The sequence below is a fragment of the Ammodytes marinus genome (assembly GCF_949987685.1).
Source record: "Ammodytes marinus genome assembly, chromosome: 6".
Lineage (NCBI taxonomy): Eukaryota > Metazoa > Chordata > Actinopteri > Uranoscopiformes > Ammodytidae > Ammodytes > Ammodytes marinus.
Window position 1 is genome coordinate 4,500,917 of NC_137235.1, and position 21,284 is coordinate 4,522,200.

The following is a 21,284-nucleotide window of genomic DNA, read 5'->3' on the forward strand; positions in this document are numbered from 1 at the left end:
TTCCATGTTTTCCATGTTAAATCGTATTACTATCGTGTCAATCACCCCCGCGTTGTTCTCCGAGATGGTTCCTTCCAGTAATGGCAGCTCCAGCGTGGTGAAGGAGAAATCAACGTGGATTTAAAAACATCAACAACGACATATTCTGGATTTTAAACTGGTTATTCAACAAAACAGATAGCTGAAGTTTGAGGTTTAAGGATCTTTTAACGTTACCAGTCGAGAAAAACCCGTCGGAGATTCCTGTGCAAAATGGTAAGCTGTGTTTTTATAAACCAAGCTAACGTCACTTCTTTATTCTCTTAAAAATATATAAAAAGCGTCTGTAGCTCAATATCATTTTGTGTTATAGTTACATTATTATATTTCGACCGTAATAAAGTATTGATTAGTAAAATAAACCCCTATTTGCTCTTGTTTTTGTAGCTGGCTAACTCAGCTGTTGCCTTCTAAGCACTCTATATTTGGTAGAAAATCTGATTATTTTGATGATTTAATTCATATTTAGATATTAATATGAACCCTACACTCACAAAGTTACTCTGACGGGTCTCGTGGCTATCCTGCTAATGTAAGGCAAAGTGATGCTTTTAAAAAAGTTTCAAGTTATTTATTATATTATAAACATTACACAATATCACAATATGAGCAGGTGCTATAAATGTAGATATAAATAAAAACATGTACGAATAAACAGATGTCAACAAAATGGAAGAGTATTGAGGTAAAAGGTTCAACTGTCTACTTTGCTGTAGGACACCTAACTAACCCTGTCTGTCTCCTGCAGCCTCATCGTAAGAAGAAGTCGTTCATAGAGAAGAAGAATGCGGTGACCTTCCACCTGGTTCACAGGAGTCAGAGGGATCCGCTGGCCGCTGACGAGAAAGCTCCACAACACGTCCTGCAGGCCACAGCCACAAAGGTACGATGTGTGTGTGTGTGTGTGTGTGTGTGTGTGTGTGTGTGTGTGTGTGTGTGTGTGTGTGTGTGTGTGTGTGTGTGTGTGTGTGTGTGTGTGTGTGTGTGTGTGTGTGTGTGTGTGTGTGTGTGTGTGTGTGTGTGTGTGCGTGCGTGTGTCCTTTGAATTTCTTCACTCTGATCTACTTCACACTTGGTTGGTGTGTTACTGAGGAACCTAGTGAGTGCAGTCCCGAGTATGTAGTAGTTGTGATTTACTGTATCCAGATAAACCTTTACAGCTGTTTCCAGGTTTGTGTGGCCATGATAGAAACAATGTGAACGCTGAGATTCTATTGCTTAGACCACACATGCCCCCTGCAAAGAGGGGATGTAGCTCAGTGAGTAGGGGTGGTCGACCCGCAACTACAGGGTCGGTGGCTCGATCCCCCTCCACATGTCCAAGTGTCCCTGGGCAAGACACTGAACCCTAAATTGCTCCAGATAGTTAGCTTGCACCCTGCGTGGTAGCTGCTGCTATCGGTGTATGAATGTGTGCTCCAGTTGTAAGTCGCTTTGGATAGAAGTGTCTGCTAAATGACATGTAACATGTAACAAAGACTATGAGCGGTCCTATCCGATGACCTAAACCTTTCAGTGAAGTTTAATGTGTACTGACCTGCCAGGGCTGAACGATAAATCAATTTTTAAATCAAAATCGTGATTTGAAAAACAATGCAATCATCTATGCGGCTGTGATTTTAAAATTTCCAAACAGAAGAATGTCGATAGTTAGCCTGCTATCGGTGTATGAATGTGTGTGTGAATGGTAACGTGTAAATGGGAACAGGTCTCCCTTGCAAAAGAGTCTTCGGACTCAATGGGATTTACCTGTATAAATAAAGGTCAAAAAAAAAAAAAAAGTCATCGCTAATGGGATGAATGTTTGTGTAGTGTGTTTCTCAGGACGTGGAGAAGAGGCGCGAGGTGCAGAGGGAGTTTGGGGTTTTCTTCGATGATGAATACAACTACCTGCAGCACCTGAAGAAGGCCAACCCTGTGCCTGAGCTGGTGGAGGCCGCTCCGCAACGCACGGACCGCAGGAAAGTTCACTTCCAAGATGGAGGGGGAAAGGGAGAGGAGAAGGAGGAGGAGGAGGAAGAAGAAGAAGAGGAGGAGGAGGAAGTTCACATGATCGTTGGCCCTGTGAGTTACTCTCTCCAATTTCTAATGTGTCTTATGTATTTTAATCTTGCCCCTGTAAAGCACTTTGAATGGCCCTGTGTCTGAATTGTGCTATATAAATAAAGTTGCCTTGCTTTGCCCCTCTCATTAATATCATGGAAAAGTTTGGTCTAGAAAACTTTAAAAATATTTTACATGTTTGAGAGAATCCTGGCATTTCAGATTCTGATGCTAGGTTTGTCTTTTTCTTAATTTGGTTATAAGTTTCCCTCACTATCCCTGAACTTTGAGGCGAAGTAAAAAAATATGTAGTTTCCATTATCCCAAAAAAATTGCAATTACATTTTTTTTCTTAATGCAGCTGGTCAGACGTTGGCCACTCTTATATTTAATTTTCCATCACGTATATTAACACACTGACATAATAAAAAAAACTAGTCAACTCACATGCATTTTTCAATTCAGTTCAATTCAATGATCTCTGTTGTGTTGTGTGAACAGGCTGCTGGCCTCAACCTGCCGTCCTCAGTGTTCGCATCAGAGTTTGAAGAGGAGGTGGGAATGCTGAACAAAGCCGCTCCTATCTCAGGTAAATGGCACATCTAACTATAAAGGAAAACGTGTGTGTGTGTGTGGGTGTTTTAAGCATGTGAAACAGTTTTAAACTTGAACATAATTTATTTTCTTTATACCTCCAAAAAACAATGTCTCCCATGTCATAACTGGACATATTTCGCTTTTCAATGTGGTGTTTTACTTTTAGTTCTTACTGGTGTTTTTGGTGTTGTATCAAACGCGCAAAGCAGCTTATTTTTTTTAACTATTCTTCCGGTTCAAAAGCCACCATCTTTGTTTCCCATCCTCTACATTGTTCTGCGTATATTTAACCCTCTGTATGTATTTCTCCCTCAGGGCCGCGTCTGGACATGGACCCCGACATCGTAGCCGCTCTGGATGAAGACTTTGACTACGACGACCCAGACAACATGCTGGACGATGACTTCATCATGAAAGCAAACACTGGCACCGGAGCCGTGGGCAAAGAGTAAGAAATTAAACCTGATACATTGGTCTTTTGATTCCTTAAAGGTGCTACGAGGAACTTTAAAATATTTCTGAAACCATAGTCAAGCAGATCATTTTTGATCAAAGAATCGTAGACATTTTTTACAGTAACATTAGTTGTTCCATGTAGTTATATTAGTGTTCTGTCTGTCTAGCTAATCGCAGTATATTTGATCATTATTGTGCCATAAAGTTTTTCTTAAACTTTGAGATATCAGCTGAAATACAGCAGACACAAAATAAACGGGGGAAGTTTCAATATTTCCAATTTGCTGATATTCTGCAACTTCCTTCTATTCTGATTGTGTGTGTGTGTGTGTGTGTGTGTGTGTGTGTGTGTGTGTGTGTGTGTGTGTGTGTGTGTGTGTGTGTGTGTGTGTGTGTGTGTGTGTGTGTGTGTGTGTGTGTGTGTGTGTGTGTGTGTGTGTGTGTGTGTGTGTGTGTGTGTGTGTGTGTGTGTGTGTGTGTGTGTGTGTGTGTCTAACCTGTGACAGAGGTGGTGACGACGATGATGATGATGAAGAGTGGTCGGACACAGACAGTGAAGGAGACTTTGACTCTGACGGAGCGTTGTCGGGCGATGAGGTGACGCACGGCGACGGGCCGGGCAGAGAGTTCATGTTCATGGACGAGGAGACCAAGAGTCGCTTCACTGAATACTCCATGACATCGTCTGTGATGAGGAGGAACGAACAACTCACTCTGCTGGACGACCGCTTTGAGACGGTGAACAAGCCTTTATACTGTCTGATTACTTCATTCAATTCAATTAAAAAAAAACTTTATAGTTGGGGCGCTCCGGTGGCTTAGTGGATACAGCGTGTTCCATATCGGCTCAGGCCTTCGTAGCAGTGGTCACGGGTTCGGATCCGACCCGTGGACTCTTACTGCATGTCATCCCCCCTCTCTCTCTGTCTCCCCATTTCAACTCTGTACTCTCAAATAAAGCTTGAAACTGCCAAAAAATAATCTTAAAAAAAAACATTATAGTCTATCACATATTGACAGAAAAATTGCCTTCAGTTTGTAGCTCAAACTATGTAAAAACAACACAAGACTTATATACAATCACACAGAGACAGTTCAATAAACCATTAACAGCATGTGTGTAAAGCAAAAGCTGCATTAAAAAGAAGTGTCTATTTGGCCTTACTTTGAGACAACAGAAAAGTACATTTACAGGTAGACCTGTGTTTCTAGCATGTTTGTTAGGCCTCTTAAGTATATAAAAAAAAGGTGCCATTTCTTAATATTAAATCTTGTTGCAAACTTTGGTCTAAACCTTTTGTTTGTGTTGTTTCAGTTTTACCAACAGTTTGACGATGATGAGATCGGCGCTCTGGACAACGAGGAGCTGGAGGGATACATCGAGCCGGACAGCGCGCGGCTGGAAGAGATCATCAAGGATTACTTTGTACAGAAAGGACTGGAGTGAGTCAGACTAATAAAGATGTTTAGAACGAATAGGATGTTTAATTAAGATAAGATGAGATAAACGTTATCGTCACAAAGTAAATTTGTCTTTGGAAAAAACCCAGTTGCATAAAAAAAAACACATACATCAAATGTCAATCAATCCGGGGGCGCTCGTGGTGTAGTGGTTAGAGCCCCTCCCACCCACCCCTATAGAGGCTCAGTCCTCCTCGCAGCAGACCAGGGTTTGAATCCAACTTGTGGGCAGTTCTCTGCATGTCCTACCCTCTTTGCCCCATTTCAACTCTGGCTCTCGAAGAAAAAAACGCACTAAAATAATCTTAAAAAAAAAAATATTTATCAATCAATCTGTTCATAGCAGTAGACAGTAGATACAATACATAACCAGACAACAATGTACTTTAGGACAGGAAAAGAAAAATAGAGATCCTCCCATTGGTTGAGAGGAGATTTGCAAAGGCCCTGAGTAGAATGTTGCACGTGCCCTTATATCAAATAAATTATAAATTTGTGGGAAAATGTTGCTTTGAATGAACCGTTGAAAATAAATTATACATTTGTGGAAAAATGGAATGAACCATTTGACTGATTTTCTGTGTGTTTTGTGGCGTAGATACCAGCGGCCGGATGACTTGGGCCCCAGAGGACTTCCTGTCCTGAAGGAGGAAGAGGACGATGAGGAGGAGGAGGAAGAGGAAATGGAAACGCTTGTTGTTCGGCGTCCAGACGAGAAGTGGGACTGTGAGACCATCATCAGTGAGTTCTCTTATAACTTAATATCTCTGCGTTTTCATTAGGTGCCATAAGCCATAAGTCTGATGACCTGTTATTCAGATATCTCAATAGTCCGACATATTTACATTTTTTAAATTGGACCGAAAGACCATCTGTCCAACGGTCCATTATCCCGAAAATAAACATCATGGAGTTTTTTTTAAATCATTTTATATTAAATGTATTTTGAAGTCCAAACCTCTTGGCTTTGATTCAGCAAAAGCAAATGTATAGCACAATTAAAGTAAAGCCACACATCTCTCTCTCTCATTTTTTTCACTGTTGTTTTAGGAGTTGGTTAGTTTAGAGTTTGTGTTTATAAAAGGACAGATTTGTACGGCATCAAAGTCAACATTGATGCAGCCAGACATATTGGTTGCGTTCCGAATCGCATACTTTCTACTATATAGTATGTTGAAAAAAGAATTAGGATGTCCCGATTCTTGTGGCCAGATTTAGGATGGTTAGAAGTACCCGGATGTCCTACTTCATGCGGCCAAGATTGTTAGTGTTGAAAAGTGCATCCTATTTGGGCGATTCTGACCCACAATCCAGTGCGCACGTGAAGTGACGTAACATCGACGAAGCCTCCATATGAAAACAAACGGGGATGCGACGGATATAAAAGCAAGAGGCAAGATCAAGGCGCAATGTTATGATGAAATAAGAGAGAAAAGTATGTCCCAATAGTATGCCTACTGCATCCTAACTAGATTCTTTTTATCGTCAGATGTAGTATGTAGAATAGAAAAAAGAAAGAGTATGCGATTCGGAACGCAACCATAGTTTCTCTCTGCTTCCAGTGTTGTTGCTCAAACTAAACACATGGTGGAGCTTCAACACAAAGGTGTGTAGCGTTCAAGTTGTTTTCTTTTCAAAATAAAACCCTGCTGTGGGCTAGCCTAGAGACAACACAAATACACATTTATTTTACAGAAAAACAAAAGAGAAGAAATAAAATTATTATTAAAAAAAAGTGACAAAAAATACTACAAATCATCTTAAATACTTCCAGCCTTCCCGTTCAGTTTATTCTCTTTTCATTTTGTACCAATAACAGCAATTCATTTGTGCACCTAGCAGTTGTAAGTGGTTGTTCATCTCTCCATTGCATTCTTATACATGTGTTGCCTGTAATAACAGCTATTCACAGTGATTATTATTAAACTGTTGACTTTCTCTCAACATTCACTTATAGAGTTATGAAACTTCCACATTGTAACATTTAGCAAACTGAGCATTAGACAATAGCTTAGTGTAGAGTCCAATAACTCTGTAAAGTGAATGTATATTTACCTGTTTGCTGAGACCCTTTAAGAGTATTTCATTGGGAGCCAAAGGTTAAATCCTACCTGCTTATGTGATCCAAATCAATACAGAGAGAATCAGGAAGTGGTTAATGTTTAACTCCTGCGGTAATAAAGCATCAATCTAAAGTCTGTAAATGTCAGAGGTGATAACACCAGGGATAGTCACACAGTGTAACCTCTGATCGCTCAATAACAACTGACTTCATTTTCAAGTTAATCAGAATAGTACAAATTCATGTTTGAATGGGAATTGAAAATAATAATAATTGAAGTTCAAAAGTTAATGTTTTTAAATGTCATGATCCAGCTCAGATATTTAGAAATTAAAAAATATATATATATTTCATGTGTTCAGTTGAATATGGAATACTTTATGGCGAAAAGGTTGTGTCTCTGTCTGTTTTAATGTATTCTGCACTACTACTTTCTCCAGGCACGTATTCCAACATATATAACAGACCCAAAGTCATTGAAGAACCATCAAAGGTGAGAAAACTCCTTCTTTGTATTTGTTTTAACATGTGATTAGATCTGATCCACATGTAGAATTAGATAAGCCATTGTCCACATACATTCAGTAGTTTGGAGAGACGTTAAACCCTCTGACTAAACAGAGCAACATGCACTGCACAAGAGGTGTGGCAGCTAAGACTGGCAACAGCACAAACCTGTTTGATCATGCGAAAGCCATTGATGAAAAATGTTCGTCAACATTTTTTTAATGTGGTGTAACCGTTTAGACATTTTTGTAAACGTTCACACCTCTAGTTAACTTAATTATAGGCTATATACTATATGTTGACAATGATCCTCCATCCTGACCTAAGTATATAAGCAAGTTGCTTTACACATTTCAAACTTGACTCCGATTTTCGATACTTTGTTTCAGCCTAATTATTTTGAGGAAAAGCAATGACTAAAAGTTGACTTAAATTACTTTTCATCGGATAAAAACTGGACGAAATGTTTTGAGCTGTCGTCGACTTAAACTATGAAAGATAAAAATGACTAAAACAAAATCAGCATTTTCTTCTAAAGACAATGACTTAATCTGAAAATGTTGCTCAAATTGACACTGCAGGCCAGTCAGTGATGTACCAGCAGCAAATCAATAACCATATTTAGTTAAAACCACTATTCACTTTCCCTTAGGAGCAACAATAACACCTTTGAAAATTAAACAAACAATGTGAGGACATTTTTCTTGCCATCGACTCTAGCATCACCTCTCTCGGTGTGTTCCTTTGTGTGTCCTCAGACGAGGCCTATCCGAGTGTCCCAGAGGACGGGCATCCCTCTGGACGTCCTGCCAGAGAAAGGCCTCACAGCCAAACAGGCCGAGCGCATGACCCGCATCAACGACTCTGACCTGCCCCGCGTCTCCACACAGCCACGGGACAGAGAGGAGAGCAAGGAGGAGAGGAAGGCTCGCAAACAGGCCATCAAGGAAGAGCGCAAGGTGGGACAGAAAAGAGTCTTTAAACTTATCTGGGATCTAAAAAAACATTTCTCCAGGCTTCCTTAATCATAACCTCTCTGTTAAAGGAATACTTCACCCATACGGAACTGGCGTTCTATTATTATAAAATAGCTATTATAATAAAATGAATGAGGTTTTTCTTCCCTCAGTATTTCCTCAGTCTTCCCTTGCCCCAGCCGTCCTGTTAATCCTAACCCTACATTTTTACTAGTGTGATGTCACACTAGTTAAATGTAGGGTTAGGCAGTGAGACCACAAAACACTCTTTCTGCCTTTTCTCAGGCTAGGATGAATTGATTTAAAAAAATGTTTGCACTTTTAAACTACTTAGAATCTCAGAGTTCAATACACCTTCATATTCCCGCCGGTGAAGTAGGTCTTAAACAAGTTTCGTAGCTTAAAATGTTCTAAATATATGTATAACTGTCTCCCTCACTTTATACTGGTCAAACTAAGACAGGCCAACCTCTGAAGATCAATATTGATTTACATGTAGAATGAGATAAGCTATCTATGCACTGAACCAAAATATGATACACAGGCTAGGCTCTGTAAACAGGCATGTCGCTAGCTACAGTGGTCTTTATTTCTATACCAGTTTATAGAGCCTAGGCTGTGTATTAACACCAGATTTGTTTTCAGCGCGCACATTCAATACAAACAGTTAGCAGAAAGTGAGGAGACATTCACAGATTTTGACAAAGTGATGTTGAACAAGCTTTATCCAGAATCTCTGACTCCACCTTTAAATGTCCACTGCTGTGGTTCAACACCATTCTTCCAAACTTAAAGGATAATGATCAGTGTTAAAATTAATCTTTTTAGGCTAACAAAATATCTGGACATTAAAACCCAATCCAACTATGTAGGAAAATATGTCAACTAACTATAAGTATACATCAATGTGTTTTAAATATAATTTCTGTCTTTGTTTTTAACAGGAGAGAAGAACAGAGAAGAAAGCGAACAAGACGGCGTTCAAGGAGGAGAAAGTTCGACAGGAGAAGCAGATGTTGGGCCTGAGAATGAATGTCCAGGGCATGAAGCTGTAGACAGACGCCATTCTGTCCGCAAAGACATTTAAACTGTTGATGACGTCATCTTTCGACACACCGCTGTTCACTTCAGCAGAGCGGAAAGGACAAACAACACCAAACAAGAGGGTGGTGTGCAAAGAGGCTCCTCACTTTAGCATCATGGGATTTCACTAAAACGTTTTATATACAGCTCCGGAAAAAATTAAGAGACCAGTCTGGATATTTCTTAAATCTTCATCTCTACATTACTTATTGAAAATGCTCTTAATGACAACAAATTTATTGGAATTTGGTAAAAATGTTGTCAGTAGTTTATTATTTTAAAACCAAAATGTTCATTCTACTCAAACATATGCCTTTAAATAGTAAAACGAGAGACACTGAATATTTGGAGTGGTCTCTTAATTTTTTCCGGAGCTGTACAAGGAGCAAAAATGTACTTTCAGCTGCTCAGGTCATCATGTTGAAATCCAGGAAAATTGAAGACAAACAAGTGTTATTTTAACACATTAATTTAAAGTGAAGTACCAATAGTTTGCCTTGAATGTCTGATCATATTGGTGATCTTGTTTTCATTATTCTTAGGACACATCTGGACCTACAATCTAACATTTTCTACTGTCCAATTTTTTTCTTGTGATAAAAATCTTATTCGCTTTCAAGACGAGTTGGTTTTGGAAAAGAGTGAAACCACCTTCATGTCTGTCACTAATTTACATATTTGTTGAATTGGTACAAAAATAGAAGTGAATAAAGCTGGCAGGTAATCCATGCAAAACAGTGTTGCTAGAGCTTCCTATTCATAAGAGTGTCAGTATCAGTCTTTCCTGCTAGAATATAGCACAAACTATATTCCTTTAAACATCTGAAAAGTTTGGTTTATTTTGTTTAATGGGATATTTTGTAGGAAATCATTTATTTGGTCAAATGTAAAACATAAAAAAATATTGTTTTGGATTCTGGTCCAAAACTCAGCTCTGTAAAAACACTTTGAAAAGTATAAATATGGTTTGTTTCTTTATTAAAAACACTTCAATGCAGTTCTTGCTAGTTTTAGTCCATTTTGTCATACTTTACCTTTCTCCCCCCCCCAATCAGTTCCCAGATGAGCTGATTATGATCTACTGAGTTGGGCTGCACAATTAATCTAAATCGCTATATACCCTACTGCAATTTGTAATGTTTAAAGGCTAAATGTGTCAATGCCATTTTAAATTAAATATTGCCATGCAGCAAAGATGTCCATAGACATCATATTCTACAGACTTAAGAAAACATCTTTGTTTGGTACAGATTCCCACAATATGACACCGTATTAAAGTGGTAATTCCCTCATCACAAATCGGTAACAATCTCTTTGAATTTTTTTTTTCAAAATCATGCAGCCTCACTACAGAGCAGGTTTTTATAAGAGCAACAAATGGCACCAGAAAGTCTTTGTTGATGTTCCTTCTTTTCACGCAAACATGTATCAGATTTAAAGGGAACCTTTAAATGTAGAATAAATACTTTATGTCCAATTTGTTTGATAAATTCACATAAGAACATAAAATGTAAAATAATAACCACCCAAAACTAATTTTAAAGTTGATGTTTATTGTCAGCTGTGTAGAAAAAAAAATCTTATACAACAACAAGAGGTTAAACAAACAATGCTCAACCCTCTGTAATGTGAACAAAAGAGATGCTCACTCACAAAGCCTGTTCTGCAGGTAGCAGCACGTCCAACAACAATAACGGCAGCAGCACGGAGATAATCATCAGTAAAGAGTGCCACTGGCACCATAGATAGTATATACTGGCACACAAGCTGAAAGACATTTTCACACACATGCAAATGTACTGCCAGGAGCTTCTTTTAAAAAGGTGGTTAGAACAACCAGGAAGTGTTAAAGGGTGGCAGAAATTATAGTGGCAGAAAAAAAAATTGCATGATTTTTTTTAAGTACAATTTTTAAAGTATTTTAAAGTATTTGTAAGGTAAGATGATATCTCTAAACCTGCAGGCAAATAAAACCCAAATCTTATCCAACGATTCTAAATGTCACTTGATACTAGTAAGAAAACACATGCTCTGTGTGTGTGTGTCATTTGGATCCACTGTCCCTGTAAAAAAAAAACATACTGTATATAATGACAAATATAAAAACAAGGCATGGAGCACTTTCTCTCAATGAAAACATCATCACATACTACCATGAGTTTCACCTGATACTTAATGCTGTTTCCTTGAGATAAAAATCATCTACTGGCAATGTTTAGAAGTCCCTGATTTTAGACGATAATCTTCACTACTGCATCTGATAAAATGCCTCAGGAGCAGAGAAATCCAGCCATCTGCCTCCGTGAGCAGACAGGGAACAGCTCAGAGGTAAGTGGAAAATCACCAGTAGAACAGCGGCGTTAACTACTGTATCTTCTTTAAAAATAAAAATGGACACATACATAGCTGACATTTCATATTGGTGAAAAAGTCTCATTCCACATTGTTCACAGCAAACATGACGAACAAAAAAAGTCCCTTTTAATCCTGGCTGTCTTGCAGCTTGATTTTTGTAGTAAAGCTATTTCTCCCTCAGATTTGTATTTCAGGCTACAAGGAAAGACCAACAACAGCCACACAAATGTTCATTTTAAAAATAGGTGGTAGTGTGTGTGTGTTAAGGCTGGCGCTCCAAGTTCACCTGTAGTTCATTTATCTTCTGGAGTCCTCCATGCGGCATAAAAAATTAAATTTTAGATTCAATCTGTGCAATCATAAACAAGCTTCTGTCAGAGTGGTGCTCTTGAGCAAGGCACTATTTCTGCAAGAGCACTGATGTTTTTAAGGTTTATTCCTTAAATAGCAGTCAGGTGTGTTGGATAACCGCTTGCTTGTGAAAATCTTTCCTCCCACATATTAAAATATCCCCCCTTGTGCACTTACAATGAGAAACATCCAGAGTCCTTGGTCTGTGCAAAAATATATTAAAAGCAAGTCTATCTGAACTTACTATCACATTTCAGACAATGTCCACCAGACAGAACATTAATAACTTTGTCCTCAAAAGAAAAGAGAAGAAAATCCCTTTTATTCTTGATCAGTGCAGCAGTCACGAAAGAACCCCGGCCAGAAGCTGCGGTGGTGTTTTCCTCCCGCACTCTCGCTCTCTCTCTCTCTCTTGGAGGGAAGCTGTTCAACGTTCTATCACAGTTCAGATAAATCCCCTGAGTGACTGACTGAGGTGTGATGGTTTCGTGTGGTTAAAACCATAATTTAGGGGGTACGCTTGTGGTGTGGAGGTTAGAGCGGATAGAGGCTTGCTCAGTCCTCTTCACAACAGACTTTGAATCCGGCCCGTGGTCATTCTCTGCATGTCATTCCCATCTCTACCCCATTTCATCCTCTGTCTCTCCAAAACAAACTCCAAGTCAAGTCTTGTCGGGTGTGTGTGTGTGTTACCACCCGCAGTAACCTTCGACCATTTCCCCATCCCCCATGTCCACCTGATGCACCTGCTGCCTGGGCTCGTATGGTGCCACCTCCTCCTCCACCTCCTCCTCCTCCCCCTCTCCCTCTCCCTCTAAATCCAGTAAAACGCACTCAGTTTTCACCGAGTCGTCTGCAGAGTCGTCATCCGTCCCTAGCCCCTGGTTGCTGCTCTCTGACAGCCCACCCGTCATGTACAGACCAGAAAGTCCACCACCGCCGTTACCTCGCTGCAGGCTGTCGTCCTCCTCTGAGCTGACAGAAGAGCTCCGGCAGGGAGAGTTGTTGATCAGCGTAACCTTACTGATGTTTTCTTCAGGCTTGATGTAAAATTTCAAGCCGCGGTTTTGTTGGTTCCAATCCTCCTGTAAGGAATAGATCAAAAAGGGGTTTAAAAATAACTAAAGCACCATGATAACTAGAAATGCACAAAAAAAAAAAATGTTGGCAGGTTCTTTTTGAGGAAAATCAGCATTGTACGTCTCTCTACTGTCAGTCTATTCTTCTTTTTAATGACTAAATTATTTCTTAAAAGTACAAATTAAAAGGTCATTTTGGGTGTGTGACAGATCGAACATTTTCTAAGATATATTTGCAAAACTTAATTAACAAACTTTCCTCACAGGAAAATGTGATCCCTGGAACACTGTTTGAAGTTAGAAAGCTACTTTAAAAGTTACTGTTTCACTGTTGTTGTTTGCAGCAGCAGGGTCCACAGTTTGGTTGACAAACATATTCTAGTCTTACATTTGGTTCTAGGTTCCTTAAAATAAGTTAGTTTTGATTTATGATTATTCAATACTAAGAATTACATGTAGTGAAAATATGGTTTGGAAACTCACTGCAGGCTCTGCAAATGTAAACAAATCTCCCTTTCTTGAAACTGCGTAGTGCACCTTTAAACCTGCAGTGTGTAGAATTTTGGGTTTTATTTCCTAGCAGATTTTGTAGAAAGTAATTATAATATCCATAAGTACATTTAATTTAGTGCATAATAGCTGAATTTTTTTTTTAGAATTATTATTTTTTCCCTTAAAAAGGGTCTCATATATGTACATATTTCTCCATATCTTGGACCAAGGCCCAGTGGCCGCCATGTTGAAAGCGTCATGGTTGGAATGTCATCAGGTGCATTGTTTAGAAATTAGAATTGTTCTTGTCCTTGAAGGCCACTGTAGCTTCTGTTATTATTCAAAAGGGGTGGGGTTACCCAGGGAGCGTTGCATTCTAGAACTTTGTAGAACTTTCTTGATGATGTCATATTACACACTGCACCTTTAACACATGCTTTATCACATAGCTATGGTTGTAAATGTAATATTCATCCATAGTTTAAATAATAATAAATAAAAACTGATTATGGGATTCGGATCGTAGGCATCAGTCCGATATCCAATGGGTGGACTCCAGCCATATTGAGCCCGATAGCAATATTGGATCGGACCCATTCCTAATCAAAACTAATCATTAATCAACTAATCGTCTAGGGGGCGCCCTTAGCTCAGTTGGTAGGGCGTCCCCCCCCATGGGCCTCCCCATTTTAACTCTGTCTCTACACTACCAATAAAGCATAAAAATGCCCAAAAAAATCTTAAAAGTCTCACCAGAGATTTAGGACTGGGGTCACTGGATGTCTTCATGGTCCAAGCCTTTGTCATACATATGCTGAGTGTTGCCGTCATGATTACGAGTACGATGATGGAAAACAGTACGAAAAGCAATACCCATAGGGCCCCTGCAAGGAAAAGAAAATTTGGTTTCATTGATAGAACATTTTCAGATTTAGCTAGATATGCACTTTTATTTTGAAGGATAGCTTTGTGTTCTCGAGATCGCAAAATTTTAAAGTAAACATCACAAGATTACGGCATTCAAGAATAACTGAAGGGACGGCCATTTCTGGCTTCCGTTAAATAGGAAATGGAGCCTTGCTTTGTCACTGCAAACAATTCTCACATTAAATGCAGAATTCTTTCCACTGTTCTCAGATGCAGAGGCAAAGTTTGTGTTTAAACTGTGAGACACTTACCTAGTTCAGACTCAGGAGTGGTTTCACTGGCACAGATGGGGCCTGTGCCGTTGAAATTCACATAAGAAATTTCTGCCGCGTTTAACAAAGATCCTTTCAGTGTGACACACTTCTCCTCACCCTTGGGAAATGAAATGTCAAGTGTGCAGTGTGCCTTCTCCTCAGTACACTCTGCTGTAAAATTAGTCTGAAAAGTAAAAAAAAAAAACAGGAATATTAATCCCTTTGAGACCTCAGTGCATCCTGTGGTTAAGTCTTTAATCAACTTTATTGCAGTTGTAAATAGTAAAAAGTATTTTTACTCAAGGACTGTACTTTAAGTGGCTACGAGGAACTTTAAGTTTTTGATGATTCTAGCATCCCTTTGGACAAAAGTTGTAGTGTCTTTGTTACGAACCCAAGTACCTATGCCTGCAGTGCGTGCATGTGAAAGAGTGACTGAAGGATGCACTGTGATGAGGTAATGTATTTATATGTGACTATGTCAGATTAATAATGGTAATATGATGATGGTAAAGCAAAGTAAACTTTGATTTGAGTGCCATTCAGAAAACACAGGCTTTTCCGGTCTAATTTTGCAGGTATTCAGCCCCGAGTAAAGGCATTAATAATACCTAAATAAAAATATACATGCTTCATTGTACTTACACCAATTACACTGAATGTAAATTTGGCAGATCTGGACGGCCCCAGTTCACTGTAGAAGTGTAAAGGATTCCTGAAACGCACGGTGCCCTCTGAACCATCCATCTTCAAAGTCACAGGAGGGAAATTCAATGAACCTAAGTTGAACAAACAAATTAAACAAATTAATATAGTTATCATCACGTGTTTACATGTGATTTACAGGAAAATAGGCCCATTTTTTACATCAACATGTCACTTACATTGTAGAGTAACAGTTTTCAAGCGGTTGAAAGTGAATGTTTTGGATAGGACTTGTTTCGACTTTTGGCCTCCCTGGAAGGCTGTGATGGTGACGTAATGGTCGCCCGTGTAGCGCTCCTCAGACGCCCACATGTAGCTGCTTAGATCATACTGATGGTCTGTGGTGTTGTTCTCAAAATCCCTTAAATATGAGCAACAACACAAGAGAAGATTTATTATTCATACTTCATTTAACTCAAATCAAAACAAACTAGTCCCACCAGTTTCCACAATGCCCCTACCCCCCAAAAAAAAATATATATATATATAGTTGTCGATTTTATCTTACTAATAGTATCTAAGACAGCGCATTAGGGACGGCCATTATAGAAAGAAATTGGACCCGTGGGACAGGAGGTATCATTTAAAGAAGAAACTCGTGTTGTATTTTTGCAAGTTGGATATTTTCAGAGAAAAAAAGTCAGAAATGTATGTACAATTTTGTAGTGGAAGAACACATGTATTCATCTGACATTTAGCTTTTAATCACACTAACTCCAGCACTACCAGAGTGATGTTTTCTTGTGTTCAGATCATACGAGATGAGTCTTACCCGATCTTCACCGTGAAGATGGTGTTTGGCTGCTGGTCGCCGTAATCCCAACTGACTTTCACATTTTGATTTTGGCAGCTCACAGTCACGTTTGACGGAGGCAGAACTGCAAGTTAAAAAAAAATAGAAATAAATGAAAAAATTCTCATAAATACACATACAACTGTACAACTCTAATAATAATTGTGCACATATATATATATTCTCGTAAGAAAGACAAAACCTCACTTTTACTTTCGTAAACATTCAGGTTTAGGTTCTTTAACATTTTGGATTGACCGAGACGAGAGCACTGTAGTTGTTCAATAATCAAATTAATCCTCAAAAATACAACTTGCCTAATAATTGTGTGTATTTTTAGGCAACGATAGATAGCAATAGGAAAACTGAAAATGAGAAACGTCATGATAGTAGGATTTATTGCATCAATTATAATTGGGTGTGAAACTGGAAACAAGGTTCAATCTTATCACCAGATTGATCGTTTTGATAGTAACAACCTCGGGGCTTTTCCGTGTACGTTTCATCCTTTGTCCACACCCGTATATCGACTTAACCAAGTGTGAAAGGCCTTCATTTACCTAGTTTGGGTCAGTCTTTAAATCTTAACCCAATCTAAAAATGCCACTGTAAGGACTTCTGAAATGTAGCGTGTTTAAGACATATTCCGATCCATTGCTTAAGTAAATAAGAACTAAAAAAAAAAAGCAAGAGCAAGTAAAAGTCCTGCATTAAAAGTATCTAAGTATTTTCAAAGTAAAATTCCTCGTGATGCAGCAAAATGTTCCCCGTCAGTGTTTTCTAGGGAGTACTTTTTGGTTTTCTTAGCTAATCTGTGCAGACACCTTGACACTATAATACAACATACATGTACACTGCTGGAGATCAACTGCTAACACAAACACACCCACACACATTTTCCATCATATCAGCCAGAGAGGGCGTAGATAGAATGTACTTTCAGACAATATGTCAATGTGCCAGTGTCACATGCCATTAGTAACAGTGTGGTGACAGGTAGCCAGGAAGAAAAGTACAAGAATGCAGATATACAGCAGGAGCAACAACAACAGGTGAATAAAGTGCCTCCCTTGACACAGGTTTAAATGTTCACAGCTTCCGCCTCTCCTGTTCTAACATATGATCAAAGAAAAGGGATTTCTAGTATTTTAGGCTATTTAAAAAAAAGCCTTTATTTAGTCATGCATGTTGCTTTAGAATATTATAATAATCTGGGCGAGAGCAAGTACCTGATGGCCCTGAAGACCCTGTATGACCTGGGCATCATCGACCCCTACCCCCCCGCTGTCACACCAAGGGCTGCTACACAGCGCAGTCTGAACACACCATCCTGCTCCGGCCCACATGCAAGGAGGTGGTGAGCCGCGGAGACGACTACTGACAACAACCCCCCAACCCCCTCTAAACCCTTTTAAAAAGGTAGAGGCAAGTGATTTCGGTGAAAGCTTGTGGAGAAAATCACAGCAGGTTGGAAATAAGGTGCTTTTCCATGACATGGTACCTACTCTACTCTACCCTACCCTACCCTACTCTACTCTACTTTACTCTACTCTACCCCACCCCACTCCACCCCACTCGAGTGGACGGCCAGAAAGTCCAGTCAAAGTAGGGATGCTCTAGGCCTATCTATAAACAAATTTCTATTTCACAGTAGTTTGATTTGCCTGAGCGTCCATATGGACAGGGCACGTGGTCGTTCTCTGCATGTCATTCCCCTCTCTGCCCCATTGATTTCACCTCTATTAAAGCATAAAAATAATCTGAAAAAGAGACAAACAATGCTAAAACAGAAGACAACAGTGCTTTAACCCATTGATGACTATGGCAATCTAGGATGAATGTCCTTAATGCCTGAGGGTTTTCTGAAAAAATAGTACAAATTGTCAAGTCTACCAAAACCTTAATATCTAAGCCTGTGTAGCACATAGAAACATGAAATAAAATACATTTAAAAGTTAAGGTTCACAGGTTTTATTTAAACATGCTCCCTTAGCGCTTACAAACCAACAAATATTTCTAAAAATCGTCAAAATTAGATGAATTAGAAAATTATTAAATATTGTTAATAAATAGATGCAATGTGTTGTGTGATTTTCGTCAGTAGTCTATAGTAGACCTTGATTCTGCGCACCAAACGCCACTAACTGTTCTGTCGCCGACATAGCTGGCGTATTTTTTTTATTATTTTGTTTTATTTTTATTTTTTTTGATTGACATGATTTTCGGCAAACCACACAACTTGTGGGTGGTCACGTGGTCTTAAAAAAAAATCAACAAAACCCACCTCATGTGTATTTGAACCAATGACGGTGCATTCTATGCTGGGAATGCCATGAAAATTAGATAAAGTAATAATGCTGCGCGACGCAGCATCAGGCAGGAGAGCCAATGTGGCATCGCGCAGCAGCCGTCATCAATGGGTTAAACTAAATAAAAAGGTTGAAAGTCTTAATTTGCCCCACATCACATCAGCTGTCAGTGTGACCTCTGGAAAAACTATTTGTTTGTTTGTGTTTATGTTTGTATTTATGTTTATGTTTATGTTTATGTTTATGTGTGTGTGTGTGTGTGTGTGCGTGTATTTTTTATACAGGTGTGATGACGTCACCAACAAATGAATGACTATTAAATTCACCTGCGACATATTTAGTAGTTGATTGTGAGTTGACGCACCCTTACTCCAAACTGCATTAATTACAGGTGTTCTTACTTATGTCAGTAAGCAGGTGTTAGTAATTTGCTCTTATCTGAAATAACATCATTCATCAGGTGCCTGTGTGTGTCTGAATGTGTGTGTGTGTCTGAATGTGCGTGTGTCTGAATGTGCGTGTGTCTGAATGTGTCTGTGTGTGTGTGTGTGTCAAAGCCATAAGGTTAGGATAGGGTGAGTGTAAGTGTTGGGGTTAGGTATTAGTTCTGCATGGTTAAGGTTAGGGTGGCTAGGGAATACATTATATCAATTAGGATCTTCAAAGGATAGGAGTGCAAGAGAGAGTGTGTGTGTGTATGTGTGTGTGTGTGTGTGTGTGTGTGTGTGTGTGTGTGTGTGTGTGTGTGTGTGTGTGTGTGTGTGTGTGTGTGTGTGTGTGTGTGTGTGTGTGTGTGTGTGTGTGTGTGTGTGTGTGTGTGTGTGTGTGTGTGTGTGTGTGTGTGTGTGTGTGTGTGTGTGTGTGTGTGTGTGTGTGTGAGAGAGAGAGAGAGTGCAGAAACAGATTATGAAATGGTTTCAGGGAAAAGCTATTGGATGCGTGATTCAAGGTGATCTTGGCACAGCATGCAAGAGGATGTGTAGGGTCATGTCCCATCGGTGAAAATAAAATAACAACGAAAAGGCTGCAATTAGACTGGGAAATGACAGCACAGGATATACAGGAACCCTCACAATACAGGAACCCTCCCCATATTTAGACTTTTTAATTTTTAACAATAGGTTACTCGCATCTTCCCAGAAATTCCATCCGTTTTCAAAATAAATATATTATAATGTATCAATCAAAGTGAATTTGAAGGCTGTAACATACTCCGCGAGAAGAAAGAACAAAGTTCTCGGTGACAGAGCTGCGAGAAGAAAATGACGTCATTTTCTTCTCTCAGCTCTTGTTTAGCTGTTCTCGCAGCTTGTTCTCGACACATCACCCGGGCCGAACTTTCTTCTCGCAGCTTGTCCGAGAACTATTGTGTGATTGGTCAGTCTGAAGTCAATGAGGAAAGCGAAGTGAAATCAGCTGGCGCTACTGAGTCAAATTTCCATGGTAACAATGCGCCGCGGTGAGGAGTTCGGCAGTTGAGTTCTCGTGAAGTATGTAATGTCAGACCAGAAAGAACTTCTCGCAGCTCTGTCACCGAGAACTTTGTTCTTTCTTCTCGCGGAGTATGTTACAGCCTTAACTGTCTCTGTTCTCTTTGGTTGAGAAAAGAACATCACACATTTGAAGCTCCAGCTCTCATGACAGAAAGTTCTTGTTACTTATTAATCTGACAATAAAAGGTCAGGTTTGATTGTTGCATGTGTCCTGGACCTTCGAACACATTTACAACTCTCCATAAATAGTTTACATGCATCTCAGTGTTGTTAAAATTCCCCCTGGAAAACTGTATATATAACATTACACTAAAATCTTAGCAATGCCTTTCACATGTTAATACATTTAAATCATTTGCAGTTTTAAAGCCACGACTTCCTGCACCAAAAGAATGTCTCTGGTCCCAATTTTGACACATTTGTTAGGAATATTCCAAGCATAAAGTTATATTTTTTAATTGCAAGACCTTTTTACTAATCATTCTAATGAACCAATACACGTCCAACGCCTTTTAGGATAACAATACTTTGACTAATCAACAGTAAAACATCAGGTGTTATCTTATTTTTTTTAAACTGTAGGCTATTGTAGTTTACAGAAACATAGATCCCACATACAAAACGAATCTAAAAATGTTTCGTTGAATATCACACAAAGACAAACATGTGCTGAAGTAGGCTAGCCTATTAAGGTGGGCTACTTACCGATCTTGGCAGAAACTGCGCTGATCACAAGGAGCAGGGCAGTGAACGCACCTTCCAGCAGCATGTTACAGGCTTTCAGTCTCAGACTTTACGACACTTAATACCGGCGGAATATCTCAATAAAATGAATAACAGGCTCACGAGGCTTCATGAGAAACATGTCTCGACAGTAGGCCTTGTAGTTCCCAATTCTTCTCGAGAATTTCCAGCGAAAATCGCGAAAGCGCCAGGAGGACTGACTCACTTCTCCAACTCTTCCCGTAATGTGTGTGTGCGTAGGTGGCTACGTGCGCGGATGTGTGTGTTCTAGTAGTAGGAGCATTGGCGAACCAGTCAGATTTGAATTGCTCCACCCAACAAGGAAAACACCTGCATGACGTCATCAGAAACAGTAAACACTGCGCGGATTTTTTTTCGTAATGAAAGTTTCTAGGATAAAATAAAATAATTGGACTATAGCGAGGATGGAACAATTAAGACGGATGAATAGACAAACAGATTTATAAATATATCAGATAAATGAAAAAACAAATGAGTTAATTTAAATAAATAAAAGTCAACACAGTAGGTCTAATAAATGTATAGGCTATCGCAGA

The 21,284-nt window shown here is 39.3% G+C and overlaps 2 protein-coding genes across 2 annotated transcripts; one reads left to right on the forward strand and one right to left on the reverse strand.

Annotated features, from left to right (window-relative positions):
• The first annotated feature begins 88 nt into the window (after window positions 1-88).
• Window positions 89-10,193, forward strand: ltv1 (LTV1 ribosome biogenesis factor). The gene is made up of 11 exons (XM_080029658.1): window positions 89-255; window positions 788-922; window positions 1,852-2,103; window positions 2,584-2,671; window positions 2,995-3,127; window positions 3,642-3,873; window positions 4,451-4,578; window positions 5,195-5,337; window positions 7,099-7,151; window positions 7,924-8,124; window positions 9,087-10,193. Exons 1-11 carry the CDS (start codon window positions 253-255, stop codon window positions 9,195-9,197), a joined length of 1,479 nt encoding a protein of 492 aa, XP_079885784.1. The 5' UTR covers window positions 89-252; the 3' UTR covers window positions 9,198-10,193.
• A 571-nt stretch (window positions 10,194-10,764) lies between these two features.
• On the reverse strand, window positions 10,765-20,968 carry ifngr1 (interferon gamma receptor 1). The gene is made up of 7 exons (XM_080029437.1): window positions 20,689-20,968; window positions 16,161-16,266; window positions 15,568-15,749; window positions 15,329-15,462; window positions 14,681-14,867; window positions 14,256-14,386; window positions 10,765-13,016 (listed from the first exon to the last, which is right to left on the reverse strand). Exons 1-7 carry the CDS (start codon window positions 20,750-20,752, stop codon window positions 12,621-12,623), a joined length of 1,200 nt encoding a protein of 399 aa, XP_079885563.1. The 5' UTR covers window positions 20,753-20,968; the 3' UTR covers window positions 10,765-12,620.
• Between the last annotated feature and the right edge of the window lie 316 nt (window positions 20,969-21,284).

Excerpts from the sequence above, each read along its gene's own strand:
- ltv1 (XM_080029658.1), top strand. Across the intron at positions 3,874-4,450 it reads TGGACGACCGCTTTGAGACG|TTTTACCAACAGTTTGACGA; the intron begins GTGAACAAGCCT and ends GTGTTGTTTCAG. Across the intron at positions 4,579-5,194 it reads TTTGTACAGAAAGGACTGGA|ATACCAGCGGCCGGATGACT; the intron begins GTGAGTCAGACT and ends TTTGTGGCGTAG.
- ifngr1 (XM_080029437.1), bottom strand. The coding sequence starts at position 20,752 with ATGCTGCTGGAAGGTGCGTTCACTGCCCTGCTCCTTGTGATCAGCGCA. Across the intron at positions 16,267-20,688 it reads CGCAGTTTCTGCCAAGATCG|TTCTGCCTCCGTCAAACGTG; the intron begins GTAAGTAGCCCA and ends TTTAACTTGCAG. Across the intron at positions 13,017-14,255 it reads ACCCCAGTCCTAAATCTCTG|GAGGATTGGAACCAACAAAA; the intron begins GTGAGACTTTTA and ends TATTCCTTACAG.